This window comes from Acartia tonsa, chromosome 15 (assembly GCF_053477335.1).
Source record: "Acartia tonsa isolate MP-2025a chromosome 15, ASM5347733v1, whole genome shotgun sequence".
NCBI lineage: Eukaryota > Metazoa > Arthropoda > Copepoda > Calanoida > Acartiidae > Acartia > Acartia tonsa.
In genome coordinates this window covers 1,990,186-2,011,003 of record NC_137274.1, presented here as the reverse complement: position 1 = coordinate 2,011,003, position 20,818 = coordinate 1,990,186, and the positions used below count along the sequence as shown (strand labels likewise).

General features: G+C 33.0%; 3 protein-coding genes and 1 long non-coding RNA gene across 4 annotated transcripts in view; 3 read left to right on the top strand and 1 right to left on the bottom strand.

Moving 5' to 3' along the window:
* Nucleotides 1–821: 821 nt before the first annotated feature.
* On the top strand, nucleotides 822–8,672 carry LOC145307225 (G protein-coupled receptor kinase 3-like). The gene is made up of 7 exons (XM_080149602.1): nucleotides 822–891; nucleotides 1,544–1,641; nucleotides 2,608–2,706; nucleotides 3,285–3,374; nucleotides 7,226–7,328; nucleotides 8,068–8,144; nucleotides 8,597–8,672. Exons 1-7 carry the CDS (start codon nucleotides 867–869, stop codon nucleotides 8,660–8,662), a joined length of 558 nt encoding a protein of 185 aa, XP_080005728.1. The 5' UTR covers nucleotides 822–866; the 3' UTR covers nucleotides 8,663–8,672.
* Nucleotides 8,673–9,102: 430 nt separating this feature from the next.
* On the top strand, nucleotides 9,103–12,284 carry LOC145307223 (G protein-coupled receptor kinase 1-like). The gene is made up of 5 exons (XM_080149600.1): nucleotides 9,103–9,161; nucleotides 10,739–10,794; nucleotides 11,192–11,273; nucleotides 11,752–11,874; nucleotides 12,072–12,284. The coding sequence occupies exons 3-5, from the start codon at nucleotides 11,235–11,237 to the stop codon at nucleotides 12,141–12,143; spliced, it is 234 nt and encodes a 77-aa protein (XP_080005726.1). The 5' UTR covers nucleotides 9,103–9,161; nucleotides 10,739–10,794; nucleotides 11,192–11,234; the 3' UTR covers nucleotides 12,144–12,284.
* A 710-nt stretch (nucleotides 12,285–12,994) lies between these two features.
* LOC145307224 (uncharacterized) lies at nucleotides 12,995–13,409 on the top strand. The gene is made up of 2 exons (XR_013875353.1): nucleotides 12,995–13,073; nucleotides 13,227–13,409. It is a non-coding gene; the product is annotated as an uncharacterized LOC145307224 (long non-coding RNA).
* A 5,031-nt stretch (nucleotides 13,410–18,440) lies between these two features.
* The window catches only part of LOC145306806 (uncharacterized), a 36,842-nt gene continuing 34,464 nt past the window's right edge, over nucleotides 18,441–20,818 (bottom strand). Inside the window, exons 30-31 of the mRNA XM_080149100.1 lie at nucleotides 20,478–20,524; nucleotides 18,441–19,515 (exon numbers count right to left, since the gene is read on the bottom strand). Coding sequence (XP_080005226.1) covers nucleotides 20,499–20,524 — 26 coding nt within the window. The 3' untranslated portion in view covers nucleotides 18,441–19,515; nucleotides 20,478–20,498. The remainder of the gene's footprint in view (nucleotides 19,516–20,477; nucleotides 20,525–20,818) is intronic.

The window sequence follows — 20,818 nt, the reverse complement described above, 5'->3', positions numbered from 1 at the left end:
CCCTGCGGGCCACCAACCTAGCCCGCTGGGGTCGGTTCCCGACTTGCTGGATTATCTTAAATAAAGTCCTCATTAATAGACAAAGTTAATTAAAAAAACTAAGTAAAATTATAAGTAAGTTTCTAGGTTAGGTTGGGTAAATGCTCTTAAGCCCTGCAGAAAACCAACCTAGCCGGGGGGGGGGGGGGGGTTAGCTTCAGGTTAGTCTAATGCTAATTTTCTCTCAGAATTTGAGTTTCTTGACCTAAAAAACCTATATTTTGATATATAACAAGATATATATTGGAAAAAATGAACTTAACCCCTGCGGGCCACCAACCTAGCCCACTGGGGCTAGCTTCAGATTAGTCTAATGCTTAATTTAGCTCTGAATTTGAGTTCCTTGACCTAAAACATATAATTAGATGTATCACAACATATGTATTGGGAAAAAGGCACTTAACCCCTGCGGGCCACCCACCTAGCCCCCTGGGGTCGGTCCCCGACTTGCTGAATCATCTTAAATAATGTCCATATGAATAGATACAGTGTATTTAAGTTAAAATCCCAAGAATAAACAATTTAAGGTAAGTTTCCACATGAAAATAGACCAAAAAAAGCCTAAAAACCCCATTTCTGCAGGGTTTTTCTTACCTAACCTAACCTTAAAATAAAAATTTTTGGATTGTTTTGCCATTTAGATGTAATACCTATAGGACTAGGCTTATATACCAAGTTTGAAGGGTCTAGCTAAACATTTAGACCATTTTGCTCACGGATTACGAATAAATGTCATTACGCCCCCCCCTCTTATCTATCTATCTATATATTGAATATTTATTTCTAGTAAAAAACGGCCCCATGCCTCAGTAGGAACTCACGGCTATATGGCTCCAGAAGTTTTGTCCAAAGGTAAATTATATGTTTCCAGATTAATATCCGCTGGATTAGAACCGGTTCTAAGCATACTATCCGCATAATATCCGCGGAGAGCTGTCTATAATACAATATGATGATAAAAACACATACAAAGAGAAATATATTTCCAGTATGGCTTCCAAACAGATTAATCTCCGCTGGATTAGAACCGGTTCACTCAGCCATACTTAAAAATCATGCATAGTATTGTATTACAGGCAATTTTCCACGATAGATAAAATCAAAATGATAAGATTAATACCCATCAGTTTTGTAATTTTTCATAACAATATCCGCTGTATATAATACGATGCTATACATAACTATTCTAACTTTTGGCGGGAAATTGTGTTAATTAAATTTTTTGGCGGGAAAATTTCAGAGAGAGAAAGAGGGGACAATAGTCTGTTTATTTTACTAGTCCCCAAAAATCCTATAATAACGTTTTCTTACTCGTCGTCTTAGCAACTTTGGGGACTTTCATCGAATTTTGATTGTTTATTTATAAAGTAAGGTCCAAATGTTTCAACCACTAACTTAAATCTACAAAAGGTGTATTTGTTTTAATTATCATTGGGGGTGTACATCAATTTACCTGCCATTGTCTTATCCCTTTAGTTAGATGCTTGACTTGTTAAATATTCAGGAACTGCCTATGACAGTAGCGCGGACTGGTTCAGTTTCGGCTGTATGCTCTACAAACTTCTAAAGGGGCATTCTCCTTTCAGACAGCACAAAACAAAGGTATGTAGGTCTATCTGTCTGTCTGTCTGTCTGTCTGTCTGTCTGTCTGTCTATCTGTCTCTCTGTATGCTCTACAAACTTCTAAATGGACATTCTCCTTTCAGACAGCACAAAACGAAGGTAAGTCTGTCTGTCTGTCTGTTTGTCTGTCTGTCTGTCTGTTTGTCTGTCTGTATATTTGTTTGTCTTTCTGTCTGTCTGTCTGTATGTATATATGTTTGTTTGTCTGTCTGTCCGTCTGTCTATACGTCTATCTGTCTGTTTGTCTGTCTCTCTGTATTCTATACAAACTTCTCAAGGGTCATTCTCCTTTCAGACAGCACAAAACTAAGGTAATCTTTCTGTTTGTCTGTCTGTCTGTCAGTCTGTCCGTATGTCCAAGATGACCCTAACAATGATTGTTGAACTATCTATCTATCTATCTATCTATCTATCTATCTATCTATCTATCTATCTATCTATCTATCTATCTATCTATCTATCTATCTATCTATCTATCTATCTATCTATCTATCTATCTATCTATCTATCTATCTATCTATCTATCTATCTATCTATCTATCTATCTATCTATCTATCTATCTATCTATCTATCTATCTATCTATCTATCTATCTATCTATCTATCTATCTATCTATCTATCTATCTATCTATCTATCTATCTATCTATCTATCTATCTATCTATCTATCTATCTATCTATCTATCTATCTATCTATCTATCTATCTATCTATCTATCTATCTATCTATCTATCTATCTATCTGTCTATCTGTCTATCTGTCTATCTGTCTATCTGTCTATCTGTCTATCTGTCTATCTGTTTATCTGTCTATCTGTCTATCTGTCTATCTGTCTATCTGTCTATCTGTCTATCTGTCTATCTGTCTATCTGTCTATCTGTCTATCTGTCTATCTGTCTATCTGTCTATCTGTCTATCTGTCTATCTATCTATCTATCTATCTAGGACAAGCATGAGATAGATAAGATGACCCTGACAATGAATGTAGAACTGCCCGACAATTTTTCTCCAGAACTAAAGAGCTTATTAGAGTCGCTATTACAGGTAAAATAATAATCCAGCGGCTAGCAGCAACAATCCGCTGGATTATAACCGGTTCTTAGTTAATACTATCCGCAGAGTATCCGCGGAAAGCTGACTATAATACGATACGATAATAACAGGTAAATAATACTGGTGGATCTAAAGGGATAAGACAATGGCCTATACATTTATGTACATTCACAATGATGTTACACAAAATTACCCCTTTTTTGTAGATTACAATTAGTGATGGAAACGTTTGAATACTCATTTTGATGAACATATCAATTATAATCCAATGAAAGTCCCCAAGGTTGTTAAGCCTTAAAGAACAAGAAAACGACTTTGGGGACTAGTGGAATAAACAGCCCAATGTCCCCTCCATCCCTTTAAATAATTCCAGGACTATTTTCATTAAAAAAACAAAGATGACATCTAAATATTGTTTTATCTATCTATATATCTGTGTATCTATCTATCTATATATCTATGTATCTATCTATCAATATATCCATCTATCTATTTATCTATCTATCTATCTATCTATCTATTTATCCATCTATCTATTCATCTATTTATCTATCTATCTATCTATCTAGAGAGATGTGGACAAGAGACTTGGATGTTGTGGCGGGGGCTCCGAGGAACTCAAGAGTCACAAGTTCTTTGATGGCGTAGATTGGGAACAGGTAATACCCAGAGAGAGTCCCCAAAGTTCTTTGATGGTGTAGATTGGGAACAGGTAATACCCAGAGAGAGTACCCAAAGTTCTTTGATGGTGGAGATTGGGAACAGGTAATACCCAGAGAGAGTCCCCAAAGTTCTTTGATGGTGGAGATTGGGAACAGGTAATCCCCCAGAGAGAGTCCCCAAAGTTCTTTGATGACGTAGATTGGGAACAGGTAATACCTAGAACGAGTCCCCAAAGTTCTTTGATGGCGTAGATTGGGAACAGATAATCCCCAGAGAGAGTCCCCAAAGTTCTTTGATGGTGGAGATTGGGAACAGGTAATACCCAGAGAGAGTCCCCAAAGTTCTTTGATGGTGGAGATTGGGAACAGGTAATACCTAGAGAGAGTCCCCATAGTTCTTTGATGGTGTAGATTGGGAACAGGTAATACCTAGAGAGAGTACCCATAGTTCTTTGATGGTGGAGATTGGGAACAGGTAATCCCCCAGAGAGAGTCCCCAAAGTTCTTTGATGGTGGAGATTGGGAACAGGTAATACCTAGAGAGAGTCCCCATAGTTCTTTGATGGTGGAGATTGGGAACAGGTAATACCTAGAGCGAGTCCCCATAGTTCTTTGATGGTGGAGATTGGGAACAGGTAATACACAGAGAGAGTCCCCAAAGTTCTTTGATGGCGTAGATTGGGAACAGGTAATACCCAGAGAGAGTCCCCAAAGTTCTTTGATGGTGGAGATTGGGAACAGATAATCCCCTGAGTGGTGGTTAGTTTGGTTTTACTCATAGAATTGATCCTTGAGGAACACCACACTCATAGAAAACATAGAATTGATCCTTGAGAAACACCACACTCATAGAAAACATAGAATTGATCCTTGAGGAACACCACACTCCTAGAAAACATAGAATTGATCCCTGAGGAACACCACACTCCTAGAAAACATAGAATTGATCCTTGAGAAACACCATACTCATAGAAAACATAGAATTGATCCTTGAGAAACACCATACTCTTAGAAAACATAAATCAATGGCCTTTAGATTGTGAATAGTGTACCCCTTAATATAAAAGTAACAGGCTGTTTGTTTGTCTATCTGTGTGTACCAAAAGTTCTCTAACTGCTGAACTGATATTTAATTTTCTTTTGCATTGAAGGTTCATGTTTTAGTTTTCTATCAAGCTCTATGGTGGGAAGGTTAATAACTCTTTTATCCCAAGATAAATCGCCCCTACATAAAATTGCCCTTCCCTCTCCCATAAAAAATTTATAATTGTTTATTAAATCTTTGTAAAGTGAGAGAGGTCAAACACCAAAAAAAAACACCTTATTCAGAGATATTAATACATAAGACAATGGAAGATGAATTGATAATTGATAGGGTAGTGCGGGGTTAATGCGGTCATCGGGTCAATTCCGGTCAAACGACCAGCTGTCAGATCACTCCTTCTATGATTTTTTTGCCCTCAAAAAGTTGCAAAAAATTTGCAAAAAAAAAAATTTCAAAATAGGCCATGTTCAATCTAAAATTTTGAAAAAATGGTAAGTCCTATCGACCCCCGGGTTTTTGTAAAATGAAAGATATGGCATTCATTTATCGTTTGCAATTGGAGGCCTTGTTCTAACTTGATTTTTTCATAATTTTTTTTTCGTCTAAAAAAATTGGTCTATTCCGGTCACTTTTTTTACTTTTTTTATTACTGTATTTATAACTGTATAATACCCTAATGTTTTATTTAGGTGATCTGGAAGCATGAACAACCTAAATGCATGACCTAAGCTTTAGGCATTGCCTTGCCTGTTGTGTGATGTACATTACTAGTCATTTTACTGCTTGTATTATGTCATGTTTTGATGCCTAAGCTTTTCAATTTGTAAAGACATTAAAAATTTTTGCCGACACATTTTTATAGTAATGGGAAGAGTATATCACCCAAAGGAACGCCTTAAATATTTTCCTGAAAATGTATCATCTGCATTGGCTCATGTAAGAAGGGGTATGTCTATTAGAAAGACTGCTAGAAGATTTAAAATTCCATATGAAACCCTTGCATCTTTTTCGTATAAGAGAGTGTTAGAGATTTTTGCGCGGTTTGGATTTTTTATGTCAAATCGGCTAGGATTAAGCTAGAAAGGTGTTTAAGGTGTCTATAGGAAGCTCTTTGCATGTCCTAACAAAAACTTCCCAGGATATGGGTTCTATCTCCAAGATTTAGAGTACATATTCAAGATATTGCATTTTCAAAATTCCTGTTGCATAAAATGTGTTGAAATATTAGAGTTAGACCCCATATAATTTCCAGTTAATTGTCAGGCATGTAATTTTGCATCTTTAGACACCTTAACCACCCTTGTAGGTCAATCCTAGCCAATTTGAGACAAGAAAAAATGTATCAAAAACTGCTGTCAAAACTGGCAGGATTTTTAAAATTAAAAAGGGAGAGGTCATTTTCTAGTAAATCCCGTAAAGGTGTGTGTTATAAGGCCTAAAAATAGTAGTAGAACGATAAGGTGCTCTAGATATATGTATTCCCTATTGAATAGAACAATAGGGAAATTTTTTTTTTTTTTTTGATAACCGTACCTGGATTATCTAAAAAAAATACGAAATTTCTATCAAACGCTTTGTTTGGCTCAAACTGACAAAAATTTAAAAAAAATATAATTATAATAATAATGTTTTCTATAGGTACTAGGTAAAGGTTAAGAACAATCTATACCATTAAACAAAGGAAGAAGTCATTCTTTACAGGTTGATTTATTATAATTATATTTTTTTTTTTGTGTCAGTTTGAGTTAAACAAAGCGTTTGATAGAAATTTCAGATATTCCAGGTACGGTTATCAAAAAAAAAAAAAAAATTTCCCTATTGTTCTATTCAATAGGAAATACAAATATATAGAGCACCTTATCGTTCTACTACTATTTTTAGGCCTTATAACACACACCTTTACGGGATTTACTAGAAAATGACCTCTCCCTTTTTTTGGAAAAAATCACTTTTTTCAAGAAATTCCAAGACCTGCGAATCAGAAATTTCCTCTAATTTATGTATAAAGCTTAAAAAAACCTAATCATATAATAAAAAGTATGATTTTTTTTTAAAAGTTTGCATGAAAAAAATTTATGTTTTTTTTTTGCGATTTTACCGACTTTTTTATAATGGGGAAAATGTGGTCAAAAAATTGTCTGATCTGCATGCGACTAGTACTGTTAGAAAGCTAATGACCTCAGCTTTCTACTCATAGTTTAAAATGTTAAAAAAAAAATATTTTAAGGGGGTGTTCCACCCCCCCAAAGTCAACTGACCAAAATAGCCCCACCGGTGGGGTTATTCCGGTATAGGCCAACTGCCGCCCTTTAAACCGATTTTTGACCGACTTCTAGTTGCGAGATCTTAATGGGACCAAGACAGGCTTCTTCGTTATTGCCATATCGTTCATTTGCACTCTTAAAAACCGGAAAAAGTTTTTGGGAAGTATGTTTTTTTTTAAGTTGAAGCAAAAAATTGACCGGAATTACCCCGCACTACCCTAATCAGTTTTTCAATCTATCTAAATATCTACATCTATCGTTCTATCCATCTACCGATTTATTTATCTATATCTACCTTTCTATCTATAAATATAATTATCTATATCTATCTATCTATCTATTTACTTATCTATCCATTATCTATTTACTTATCTATGTATCTAGGTTTACCAGCAAAAGTATACCCCTCCGCTAATTCCTCCGCGGAGGGAGGTAAACTATCTATCTATCTATGTATATATCTATATCTATGTTAAATCTATCTATCTATGTATATATCTATAATCTATTTAATACTATCTATCTATCTATGTATCTAGGTATACCAGCAAAAGTATACCCCACCGCTAATTCCTCCGCGGGGGGAGGTAAACGCCGCTGACGCCTTCGACATCGGATCTTTTGATGAGGAAGACACAAAAGGTAAGAAGCAATAGGCGATGTTTTATCCCAATTTTTAAAAGCAAAGCTTTTCTATAATTAGGGTTGGGCCAGTCCTTCCGTCAGTCATTCTATCCGTAACGGTTAGTTAATCTAGAAATGTTTGAATTGTCCTTTTGTTTTTAAACTTTGAATGATAGTAGTTATGAACGATTTAGAAAGCTTGGCAGCTCTATAATAGTAATAAAATGTTCGTACTTTCATTTATAGTATGTTGATTTTTAACTTTTTTGACAACAATTTTCTATGTGGTCAATTCAACCTATTCATCTGATTTTTGGAATACTGATCCATAGCACTACAAAGTACTATGTTTTAAGCGGAGCATCTCTTTAATCAAGTCCTGAAAATGTGTGTCCTTAAACAACATCCAGTATTTAGATATAGCAATCTTTATTAAATTTAAACGTTGAAAGAAAAGTATTCAACATTAGTTTATCCTGTATTATTTTTTCTTCTGAATAGTCTGTAATTTATCATAAAAGGTATGACCTTAAAACTGGCAATTTCTTTCAAAATAATACCAAAATTGTTACAGATTTAACAAGAGGTTGATTAGAATGATTAATTACAAAAGTATCACAGTAGGTTCTGGTCCCCAAAGTCCAAGACAGCAAGAAAAATGAATTGTCTTAGTTTTTCTAACTCTGTGTTACAACTGGGGGGTTCCGCAGGGATGTTTTCTTGGACCCATGATAATCCGAGTATTTTTCATTTTTAGGTTTAAAGTTAACAGAGGCTGACCAAGAATTGTACAAAAATTTTCCCTTGACAATCTCGGAGAGGTGGCAGGCAGATGTAAGTTTGTCTGTTTGTCTGTCTGTCTGATGTATGTTTGTCTGTCTGTATATTTGTCTATCTATAAAATTGTCTATTTATTAAAATCTATATCTATTTATTAAATCTATTTAACTCTATATCTGTCTATCTATCAAATTGTCTATCTATTTAACTCCTTTCACAAACTAGAGTTAATATCGGTTCTAATGGTATGCATAAAATTATTCTACTATTACCACATATAATTTCTATTATTAACACAAGCCGCGCAATTTGAATTTTAAAAATGTCTGCATTTTTTTGCATTTAGGTTGCTGACACAGTATTTGAAACAATATCTACCTATCTCTGTATCTATCCATCTATCTATCTATCTATCTTTCTATATATCTATCTGTCTATTTATCTATCTATCTATATATTTATCTATCTATCTATCTATCTATCTAATCATCTTTCTATCTATGTAGGTTGCTGACACAGTATTTGAAACAATTAATAGTGATTATGACAAGAAGGAGCACAATAGACAATAACCCAAGGTAAAACTTCATAAAACCGTTTCTTATCCGCTGGATTAGATCCGGTTCTCAGACATACTATCCGCAAGATATCCGCGGAAAGCTGTCTATAATACGATGCAATAAATAAATAAACCAAGGTAAATCTTCATAAATCCAGGGGGGGAGGGGACATTGGGCTGTTTATTACACTAGTGCCCAAAGTTTTCTTACTTGTTGACTTAACAACTTTGGGGACTATTATTGAATTTTGATTGGTTGGTTCATAAAGTTGATTGTCTAAATGTATAATTGTAAATTACAGAAGGGGTAATTTTGTGTTTCATCATAGTGGATGTACATCAAGTTATCGGCCATTGTCTTATCCCATTAGATCCCTATCATAAAACAATAACCCAATGATAATAAACAACATTTCCCCTTTTCAAACTAACTTTATATGTTTATTTAGGCAACTTTTGGTACCGACGAAAAAGAATCAGACATATTACTTCATGGCTATTTGAAAAAATTGGTATGTTTTTTTTTTGGCATTTCCTCTTTTAGTACATTAGTCCGTCCTTTAAAGTGATTGTCTAGATATTACAGGGAACTATACATAAACAAGAGCAAGTGATTATAAGCACCTTCTAGGACTATGGGACTATGTATGATCAAGATGATTGTAAGCAACTTTCAGCAGTGGAACTGAGTGTTGTTTTCGTGAATATACTAGGTTTTTGTTTAATATAGTTATATAGACTAAATAAATTAAGTTTCACCATGGTTTTATATGAAAAAAAACTTTAATGTTAAAAAATGTTTTTTTGGGCACAATTTTTTCAAATATTGGTTGAGTTCAAAACACAAAATAAAATAATCTAGCAAAAAAAATAAAGTACTTTAAAATACAAAATTACATTTGATACACTGTTTCATTATTACAAGTAACAAATCCTTTGTCTAATATTACATTTTTCATAAAAAAATATACTTTTTATCAAATCCATTAAACAGTTTGAACTCTACAATACATTTGATAATATTTCATCAAAAAATACTTCAATCAATTCAAATTTTTTTATTGAATTAACATGGTGATTTGTCTATATTATCATATTAAACATAAACCTAGCCCTAGTCCCCCAAAAATCTGAAAAGTAGTTACAAAACCTTGAGTAATCTAATTGATTGATTGATTGATTAGCCATAGTTTCTTAGGGTTTGGGCCTAAGTAGTCATGGAGTAGGCTGAGACACTTTTGTCTAGCCACTAGGGCTATCAAGCTCCACGTTCAAGCACATTATGACTTGACCCGCTGTCTCATGAGAGCTACTCATTATTACCTCACCCTCGCCGAGTATGGCAGGTGTCCCAATTTAAGTCACCGTAATGAATGACGCTCTCCTCAGAGGAGCTTGGGATAAGGGTAGTACTGATATTATGTACGTGACTATTGAGTATCCAAACTTACCCAATAATCCCCTTCTAACACAACCAGGGGAAGTTGCGTGATTATTATTGCGAATGAGAAATTCGAGTCAACACACGGAGAATTGAACTCGAACTCTCACCACCGTAGTTCAGTGTGTTACCACTGAGCCACGGCGCCCCTTATAGTAATCTAATTATAATCTGACAAAAACCTGAGTTTGGGCATGGTTTCGTAAGTAAAACTCGGGGATTTCCGATTATAATCAGACGAATTTGACTCAATGTTCAGTTGATAATTATCGTAATCTACGATTAGATTGGCCCTCAAAATTACTTAAAGGCAGTATTACTGTTTGTTATTAAAATCCAGTTTAGAGTATGAAAAAGATTATGACTAAAAGTCAAATAAAAGTATACTGTATGACACTAAAATTCAGGTTAGAGTATACTACTTTACTATATGTATATTCACCAGAAAAAAAACTCATGTTCCTTGCTGGAAGGTGCTTAAAATCACTTGCTTTATGAGACCTATGAGAAGCTTTTCTGCAAGGGAGAACCTGATCAGTTCAGCAGTTAGCTAGATCCTTCAGTACAAACAGACAGACAAACATCCTGTCACTTTATTATGAAGATAATCTTTAGAGTGGACTAATTTTATTGATTCTCTGTTTTTAGGGTGGACCCTTTGCCCAGACATGGCAGACACGCTATGCTAAGTTATATCCAAACAGGTTGGGACAAGTTTTTTTTTATCAGCACAGCTACTCTATCATTACAGTTTCGTCCACCTGTGTGTGTGTGTGTGTGTGTGTTTGTGTGTGTGTGTGTGTGAACAGTGAACATCTGCTCTATAACTCACCTTGTCTGTTTGTCCATCTATATGTTTATTTCTTTTTTTGGGGGGGGGGGAGGGGGCCCGGGGGGGGGGCTTTGCTTCTTAGGGACATTGTTCATTTGTGTTCTATGCCTTTTTTTCACCTCTTCCACAAAAAAATCCTAAACAATTTCTTTTCGTAATTGTCAATTAATTAATACACCTTGGGACCTCTGCAACAGTAGTCTCTCTCTGTCTCCACATAGAATGTGTGTGTGAGTCTACTCTGGGATAAATGTGTATTTACTGTTTAGAATTGAGCTTCACACAGACAGTAATAAACCTGAACTAATATTTATGGAACAGATAGAAGATGTCAACACAGATTTACAGCAGGTCATAATAACAATAATAATAATAATAATAATAATAATAGCACATAAGTAGAATAAGTTGAGGAGTAGAATCAGGAACTTTTGTCCGTTTCAAAATATCTTGCTCCTAACCTTAGAAATGACTAAAAAAAAACACTATTTTTTAAGGTTTTTTGAGAATTGTCCAATATGTAGAGGTTTTTTGAGATTTTCTCAGGCTAGGAACGAGATTTTTGGAAACGGTCAAAAGTTCCTGATCCTACTCCTCAATGCCTTTCCTGGGAGCACCATGAAGCCATAGTTCTGATTCATTAATTTTTTGACACCAATTTACAAATAGCTATACATTTGTATGTCTGGTCGCAGCGGTTTTAGGACTAAAGATAGATTTTAAATCATCCAGAGCTGTATTATACTCATATAAATCTTTTGCAGATCCCCGCTTTGTTCTCAGAAAAAAAATGTCAAAAAACGACCCACCCTAATATATATATATTTAGGTAAAGAATGAACAAAGTATTATAATCCGTACAAAAGACATGCGCATTGTTCTCACCAATTCTGATGAAATAGCCCTGAGGGAGTGGTCAGTACAGCTGAGTAAAACCCTGCGGGACTCTAAGGTAATCTATATATAGTTTTTACGAAGTACAGTACAAGTAGAGAAGTAACATTAAAAAATAACAGGATGTGTGTGTGTGTATCTCAAGATCTTGATAACCAATGATGTTCTCCTTTACAGTGAAGCTCCACTTTTCAAGAGAAATTGTTAAGGCTATACTTACTTATATAAATGCATACTATAACTCTGTTGTTTTAGGAATTATTGGCTGGTCTGAGGAAGGCTGGTAAAATCTATGGAACAAGAGAGGGAAATCTTCCTAATAATTAATATTAACCAATAGTAGGGCTTTATTTTGTCACGTGACTAAAAATCAGCCAATAGTAGGGCTTTATTTTGTCACGTGACTAAAAATCAGCCAATGGTAGGGCTTTATTTTGTCACATGACTAAAAATCAGCCAATAGTAGGGCTTTATTTTGTCATGTGACTAATGCTTGGTAAAATCTATGGAACAAGAGAGGGAAATCTTCCTAATAATTAGAACTAAATTGTGTGGACGCTTCTGTGCATCAGTTGTGCACCAACTGTAAATGTATCCTGCACAACATAAGTTTAACAACAAGGTGTTATCATCATAATATTAGATATTCATTTTTTTATTTATGTATTTTATTGTAATATTTATGTATTAGCAATGTGCAGTTATTATTATTATTATATATACTGTAAAATTTGCATTGGCAAAATAAGTCTTTCCATGATTACAGTTGTTGCCAAGTTACAGGGGGGGGGGGGGGGGTATATTCATGTAGCCATCAAACTTTGGAGGACAATGCTAGTTCAATATAACCAAGTACCCAAAGTTTTACAGCCAACACACGTACTAGATAAGGGAATTATAAAACTTTGGGTACCAACGTGTTTTTTTTTTATGTAAAGCCAAATTATTAACCCTTGTCTAGTCTTATGATGTAGTCTCTTAATTTTAAATTTTATTTCCAACTAAAAATTATTAGACCAAGTTTATAACTTGGAAATAACTATCAAGTATTATACAGTATTAGTGTGTAGTAGTTTCATTTCAAAATTTTATTCTTTTCAATGTTGAATTTTTAGCTTTTAAGTTATGTACATTTCAGAATGTTAATTAATTTCCACTTAATGGATATAACTGTTCTTGTTTATTTATATATAAATATGTTAAAATCTTCCTATCCGTGTCAAACCTTGCTTGCATGATGATTTTTGTAACAACAAGGTACAATATATTGCTACTCTATAATCAATGCAAGTACACATTTTTACTTTAGTTTTTAGCAGCGCCATTCCTTGGACAATTAGGGCCATATATAATGTTATAAGCATAGCATCTCAATAGTCCATAGGTATGTCCATTATATATGTATATAAGAGATTAACTCTCAAATAAAATATGAAATTGTTTGCTTTTATGGATGTTGTCAGTTATTTTTTATATATCCATAACTTGAAATATATTATATATGTGTTTCCATCCTTTTTTTATGATTATCCTATTATTATTATTAATTATTATGTCTCATATGTGAAATAAATAAATGTTATCTATGTTAAATATTGTTACATTGCATAATTCGTATTTATTATATTTAAGAACTGGGTTAGATTTAGACAATTTTTCTTTATTATATTATCTATTTCCACAAAGCAATTTTTGTGATCAATTTCTTACACATGTCTTCCAAATTTGCTTTAAAACACAACAAAAACGAAGGAGGATTTAAGCAAGCAATCAACTGGAAAATTGCTTGTTTAAGTAAGGATTTCATAGCAAAATTGAAACATTTAAGTAGGAAATAAATCACAAAAATTGCTTGTCTAAAGAAGGATTTTGCACTTAAAAGGGAGGATTTAAGAAGCAATCAACCCTTAAAAATTGCTTGTTTAAGTAAGTGAAAATGGGAATTTTTCACAAAAATTGCTTGTTTTTAAGTAAGGATATTGCACCCAAAATGGAGGATTTAAGAAGCAATCAACCCTTAAAAATTGCTTGCTTATTCAGCAAAAATAGATGATCTAAATAGGCAATCAATCCCAAAATTTGCTTGTTTATGTAAGGATTTTGCACCTGAAAGGGAGGATTTAAGCAGCAATCAAACATAATAATTGCTTGTATAGGCAAGGGTTTTGCTGCAAAAACGGAGGATTTTGATAAGCAATCAAGAAAAATGGAAGATACAAGAAGGCAATCAACCACAAAAAATTGCCTGAAATGATTAAAATTTAGAATTAAATTAATACGGTTTAAAATCTTTACCTCTCAGACATTTACATCAAAAGCATCCAATTTTGCTGATTCTTATCAGACACCCTTATATTTAGGGGTTTATAGTGCAATAATCATTGTTAAAATCAGCAATTTACTTACCAAATGCCTTGTTAGTCTGTTATTACCGATTTATGTACGACACTTTGTTGTAAAATGCGGATTTTTTCGATGTGAGACTGTCCGACTTAAATGCAACAAAAAGGCTTATCCATTCAAAAACAGGTGAAGTGCTAATACAGAGTTTACTAGGGAATAGTTATTGATCGCGATCGTGGCTCAACACGTAGCGCATCCGCTCGTCGCCGGGGAGGTGATAGGTTCGAATCTCGGGCCGACACCGCGTCGTAACGAAAGACGTTAAAATGGTTTGTACTGCTGCTATGTCAGGTGTGTGACATAAGTAAGAGTAGGGGGAATGCCTTGGCCCACAAACAGAGGCAACTCATCACCACAAACAGTTAGAACTTCTCAGACAAAGGTCGTGCAATCAATGGGTTAATGCAGAACATGGTAATATCCTCTTATAAATTGTTTTTCTATTTTGAAAATTTGAGTACCCCCACCCCCCCGACAGCGAACTATGAACTCTGGCCGCAGCGCTCGGCTCCTTAGCCTGCCTAGCCACAGTGCTCGGCCCCTTGCCTGCCTAGAGTATAATAATCAACATGTTTAAAATGAACGTACGGAAATTCTGATGATGATTATAGAGTTGCTACAATTTCTATATCGTACCTAAATACTACAGGAATCACCATGCCAAGTTTGAAATTGATAGGACAATTCTAACATGCCTAAAACAATGAAAAAAAGCTATCCGTTCCGGACAGATCAACACCCTAATTATAAAAAAATCTTCGTTTTCAAAAATCAGATTAATCGGATTAATTATATCCTATAAAAACTTGTTTAAAAAAGTTAAAAATCGTCATGTTTAAAATAGACGTATGGACATTCTGGTTTTGATTATAGAGTTGCTGCACTTTCTAAGTCATACCTAACTGTTATAAAAATCATCATACAAAGTTTGAAATCGATAGGACAATTCTAACCTGTTTAAATTAACGACAAAAAGTTATCTGCCAAGTACAGACGGACGTACGGGCCGACCCTAATTATAGAAAAGCTTCGCTTTTACAAAGGCTGCTGTGTGAGTATTTTATATCAAACTTAATTTGTTTATCTGTCTATTTAATAATCTATTATATATATTTAGAAATTAGATATTTTAGGAGAAAAAAATCTTCCAAAATTTATGTGAAAAATCTTTGAAATATTTTTGTTATCTCAGAAAATTAAACATAGAAGGTTGTTCTGTTATAAAATGTTTTGCTTCATGGAATGAATCTTTATTGGGAAGCTGGTTTTTCTTTACTTTTGATACAGGTAAAATATTATAATAATTGGTGAATTCCTGCAAAGAGTCTAGTCGAACAAAAAAACCCGCTGAAAAAGGGTAGTTTTTTAGAGAGAGAAAGGCCAATGAGCTGTTTGTTACACTAGTCCCCAAAGTTTAAAATAACATTATCTTATTCGTTGTCTAAATAGCTTTAAGAACATTATCCTGTATTTAAGCAGTTTTTTTTCAACAAATTTACTTACTATTTTGTAACTACTTTTATGCATTTATATTTTGATTATTCAGTTCAGACACCTTACAAGTGTTAATGTTTGTTTTGTGCTACCATTTTAGAGCTTCACTTTCATGGATGTTGTCATCCTTGTTTTCAAAGTTACCTGGGTGTCCCAAAAAATGTATTAAATCCTTACGGAAAAAAAATATATATTTAGAGTAAAAATTAATGATAAATAGAAATCTTCTCTCTGTCCATCTGTCTGTCTGTAAACATGTAATTTTCTCAGTTGATATATGTCTGGCTGTCCATCTTTCTGTTTAATATTTTAAAAATACCCACTGAAAATGTCTGTTGTTTGTCTTATCTGTCTGCATGTCTGTATGTCTTGTCTGTCTGTCTGTATGCCTTTATGTCTGTATGTCTGTCTGTTTATTTTTAAAAAAGACTTACAGAAAATGTCTGTTTTTTGTCTTGTTTGTCTGCATGTCTTGTCTGCATGCCCGTATGTCTGCATATCTATCTGTATGTCTGCATATCTATCTGTATGTCTGCATATCTATCTGTATGTCTGCATGTCTGTCTGTATGTCTGTCTGTCCTTCCCTCTGCTAGTGTAAGGGTGTAAGGAAGCAGTACATCTTTCTTCTAGTTGGAAATTCTAAGTATAAAGAACCACTCATAAGTTTTCAGAATTGTATTTGATAAATAATTTAACAAAAATCATGCAACCTTCATCAAACTAAAATCTTTATATAAGAATAATAGGATGTTTGTCCTGTCTTTTGAATGATGGGAGGTTGATATCTCCCCCCCCCCCCCCTTCACCCTTTTATCTTGTATATTTATAAAGATCTTAAGGGATAAGACAATGGATAATAATAATAATATTAATTGGTTAGTGGCAGAATCATCTTATGAAAACTTTGAAAACTGTTCGAAATATCAATCTAGATTTAACTAAAGTACCCAAAGTTCTGACAGACAGACACATGCATAGACATCCTGTTACTTTTATATAAAGTTGCTTCACTCCTCCTAGTCTTTAGAAAAATATCCTTAAACCAATCACAAGATATTCTTAAAGCTTTCCTGAAAAGTACAACTTATTCAGACCAACGTTTTTAAAGATTTTTAGCTTAAGATTCAAATAAATAGTGGCAACGCCCCTAGAGGCAAAAAGAAGCACTTGAGGTGGGTGGATGGGGAAGAATTTTCAATTTTAGATTTAGAAAGAAAAGAAAAAATTTCTAATGGCGATTTATCTTTGGTGGGTGGTGGTACCCTCCCTTAAAATAGTCATAAACCTTCTCTGGACCATAACAGCTTAGCAGTAAGCAAGCTCTTTTGGAACACACAGACAGACAGACTCAAATATACAAAGACTCATAGATATCCTGTTATTTTTATATGAGTATACCTAGTATTGTTTTTTTAAATATATTTTTAAAAGCGAAGCTTTTCTATAATTAGGTCGGTCTGCTTGTCCGTCCGTAATGCATAGCTTTTTTTTGTTAATTTAGGCATGTTGGAATTATCCTATCGATTTCAAACTTTGCTTGGTGATTCCTGTAGTAGTTAGGTATGATATAGAAAGCGTAGCAACAAATGTCTGTCCATTTTAAACATGTTGATTTTTAACTTTTTTTACAACAAATGTTAATGTGATATAATAATCTGATTAATCTGAGATTTGGAATACTGATTCCTTAGACACAAAATACAATGTTATTAGCGAAGCATCTCTATAATGAAGTTCTAAAAAAGTAAGTATGTCCTTAAATATTATACTGTATATAAGTATTTTTTCAACAAATTTACTCACAATTTTGTTTCAAATTTTATATATATATTCAGTTCTGACACTCTACAAGTGTTAATGTTTGTTTGTCCTACCGTTTCAGAGCTTTGCTTTTGTGGATGTTGTCATCCTTGTTAATTATAGAAAAACAACTCTATAATGCAAAGAACTGTATTTTAAAAACATATTTATACAGAGAACAATTAATAATTCCTAAATTACTAATTGTGGCCAAATCATTATTCTACAATCTTAATATCAATTAATTCCGGGTCGGTAAAGCATGCCTAAGCAAATATCCAGGTTTATTTCTAACTCAAAACCAAATTTTAAAATTTAGGGGCTAAATTGACAAAAATCTTAGAGGGAAAATTTTAAAAAAAACTAATTTTAAGATAACACTTGAAATTTTATCAAAATTTGGCTACAGGCTTGCTTTGTACAGAAATCAAATCAAAATATTTATAATAAATATTCAAATCTAATTTTTAATCTATGATTATCATGAAATTTGAAAAAAAAATATTTTATTTTTTTAAAGAATTAAAAGTAGATTTGAATACTTATTAAAAATATATATAAACTTATAATGCCAAATATAAGAGGGGGGGAAGTTTTAACACATTTGCGGAAACAGTGTGTATATGCTTTATCTTTGGACAGAGGCCTGCAGCTCCTGAACCTGGAGGCCTATCAAAAAAATCTTAAAATTGGGGGAAATTTATAATATATGAATGATTTTATCTTTAATAACCTATTCCCTCAGTCCAAAGATAAAGCCTATACACACTGCTTACGCAAATGTGTCAAAACTCCCCCCCTTCTTATATTTAAAAGTTATATGAAAAAATAGCGCAGCATTAAATAGAATATCTTTTCATAAATAATGTTCTAAAATTTCAAAACCTTTAATTGTTAAGTAGATTAAATAATGTTTCCTTTTTTTGAAATCCTTCAATAAGAAAGTAAGATACAGTCAACCTTTTTGTTAGTTGTATGTTAGTTGGACAAACCCAATAACATTATTGACACCCTAGCTATAGAGTTGCTGCACTTCATATCATATTAAATATCTATAGTATTGTTTTATAGATTATATAGTTGAAATTAAAGTTGAATTACTTTAGCCAAAAAAAAAGTAATAAATTCTTTAAATTTGAATGCGGGTAATTTCTATAAAACAATACTATAGATATGTATTTCCATCATGGTTTAGAATTGTTTTAATCAGTGTTGTGGATCCGCATTGATTGTATGCGGATCCGGATCCAAATCCTCCAAATTTGGTCAGATTCAGATCCTTGACAATAAAAATAAAATCACCAAATTTTTAAGAAAATATTTATTCTTTAATCTCGAATACAATGTGAGAGAGAAGAGTGTGGGAGTGAATCAGCTGATCTTAACAAGGTTACCAGATATTTCAAAATTTGTAAGTGAATATTTTATATAAATTTAGGTAGATTTTTCCATAAATTTATACCCCAGGATCCGGATCCAGATCCGCATCCTTGGACTAAAAAAAATGCGGATCTTCAACACTGGTTTGAATACAGCTCAGATGAATTAGATTCTAAGCCATGATGGAAAAAGTTTACAAACATACATATAGGACAGTATAGAACATAACTAAAGAAAATAAAAGTAATTAAATATCATGAATACCCACACCTTACCAAAATCCAATCAAGAAATTTAAACAAGAAAAAAATCTAATTAGTTAGTAAAGTATTTCTTCCCCTAGAGTTTATACATTAGATATCTAAAAAGCTACTTTTTTATATGATCATAAAAAAAGTTTATTCTGAAGTTTTTCAATTTACAGTGTGTTCGAAATATTTAATTATGGAATAGATAGAAAAATATTCAATGTTTAATCTTACTTAATCACTCTCATTGTCTTGATTAGATTAAGGGAGAGTGTGTTGAATATTCATGATAAGTTATTCAAATTTTTGTGTATCAATCTTGGAAACGTATGCAGACACAGAGCAAAGGACTTTGGAAGATTGTGATCAGTCCTGAAATAGTATTTACTAGTTTAAACTATAAATATAGTGATATAATTCTATTTTATTAGGTAGTTAATTTTTTTGTCAGTAGCGAAGGTTCTCACTAACTGTTGAACCGATTTGGTTCTACTTCAAAGTAAAGCTTCTTATAGTTACTGAATTGATTTAAGGCAATTTTATTTTTATTTTAAAACTCTGGGTATGGTTTTTGGTTATATTTAAGCACTTCCCTTTGAATATATAGCCTTTAATTGCTAGGGGCGCACTGCTAGTTACAGGTAATGAAATAGAATAGTAGCAAATAGAGACAAACAGAATATTTAGAAAGATACAGATACAAACTAAATATTACTAAAACTAAGTTCAAAAACTGCTATAAAGTTAAACAGTAATTTAGTAGTAATCAAATAGAAAAGATATGTTTTTAAAAAATTATGAACTAATAACAAATAGATAAGTAGAATGATTAGGATGCAAATAATTAGAAAGCTAAGAGAGAAATATTTGATTAATGAATAAAAAAAGTATTTTTCACTATTGACCTTATACTATCTTTAATACAAAGTAAAATGATGTCTGTCTGTCTGTCTGTCTGTCTGTCCGTCCGTCTGTCTGTCTGTCCCTTAAGATCTCAATAACAACTGAAACGATCGGATACCACTCTTCAGGGTATATACCTATTGGTCCTGTGTTGGTTCACCCCTGACCCCCCCCCCCTCCCAAAAAAAAAAAAAAAAATTCCCCCCCCCCCAAAAAAAAATAAAATTTCTTGGGAACACAATAGACTATGAGCAGCACCAATAGTACTTTTTTTTTTTAAATTATCTCTTGGGGTAAAGCTCCTAGAGGCTAGGGGCAAAGCCACTAATTAAATTATATATTAGTTAAAATAGATATATCTGACATATAGATAGATATAAACTTTTTGATAACAACTTTTTGATATATATATGCATAGATAAATATCCTACCTTCCTTTATGTTGTATATAATTATATCTCACTTCCTCTCTTGGCACCTAAAAATATTATGTTTTTTGAAAATTCATTTGAACTAGAACATATATTGTTTATATGATACTAGAGTTTAAGAATAATGATCCTAATTTTTAACCTTCAAAGAGTAATCTATAAACCTTCATATCCCTTACTAGACGGACGGACGGACGGCCGTTTGGACAGACAGGCATCAAACTACTTTGTATTATTGATATAAATGTTTATGCTTTTAATAGACTGTTAATTCATATAATTCATATTTTGACTGTATATACTGCTACATAATAAAATAATATTATTGTATTTTGTTTCTT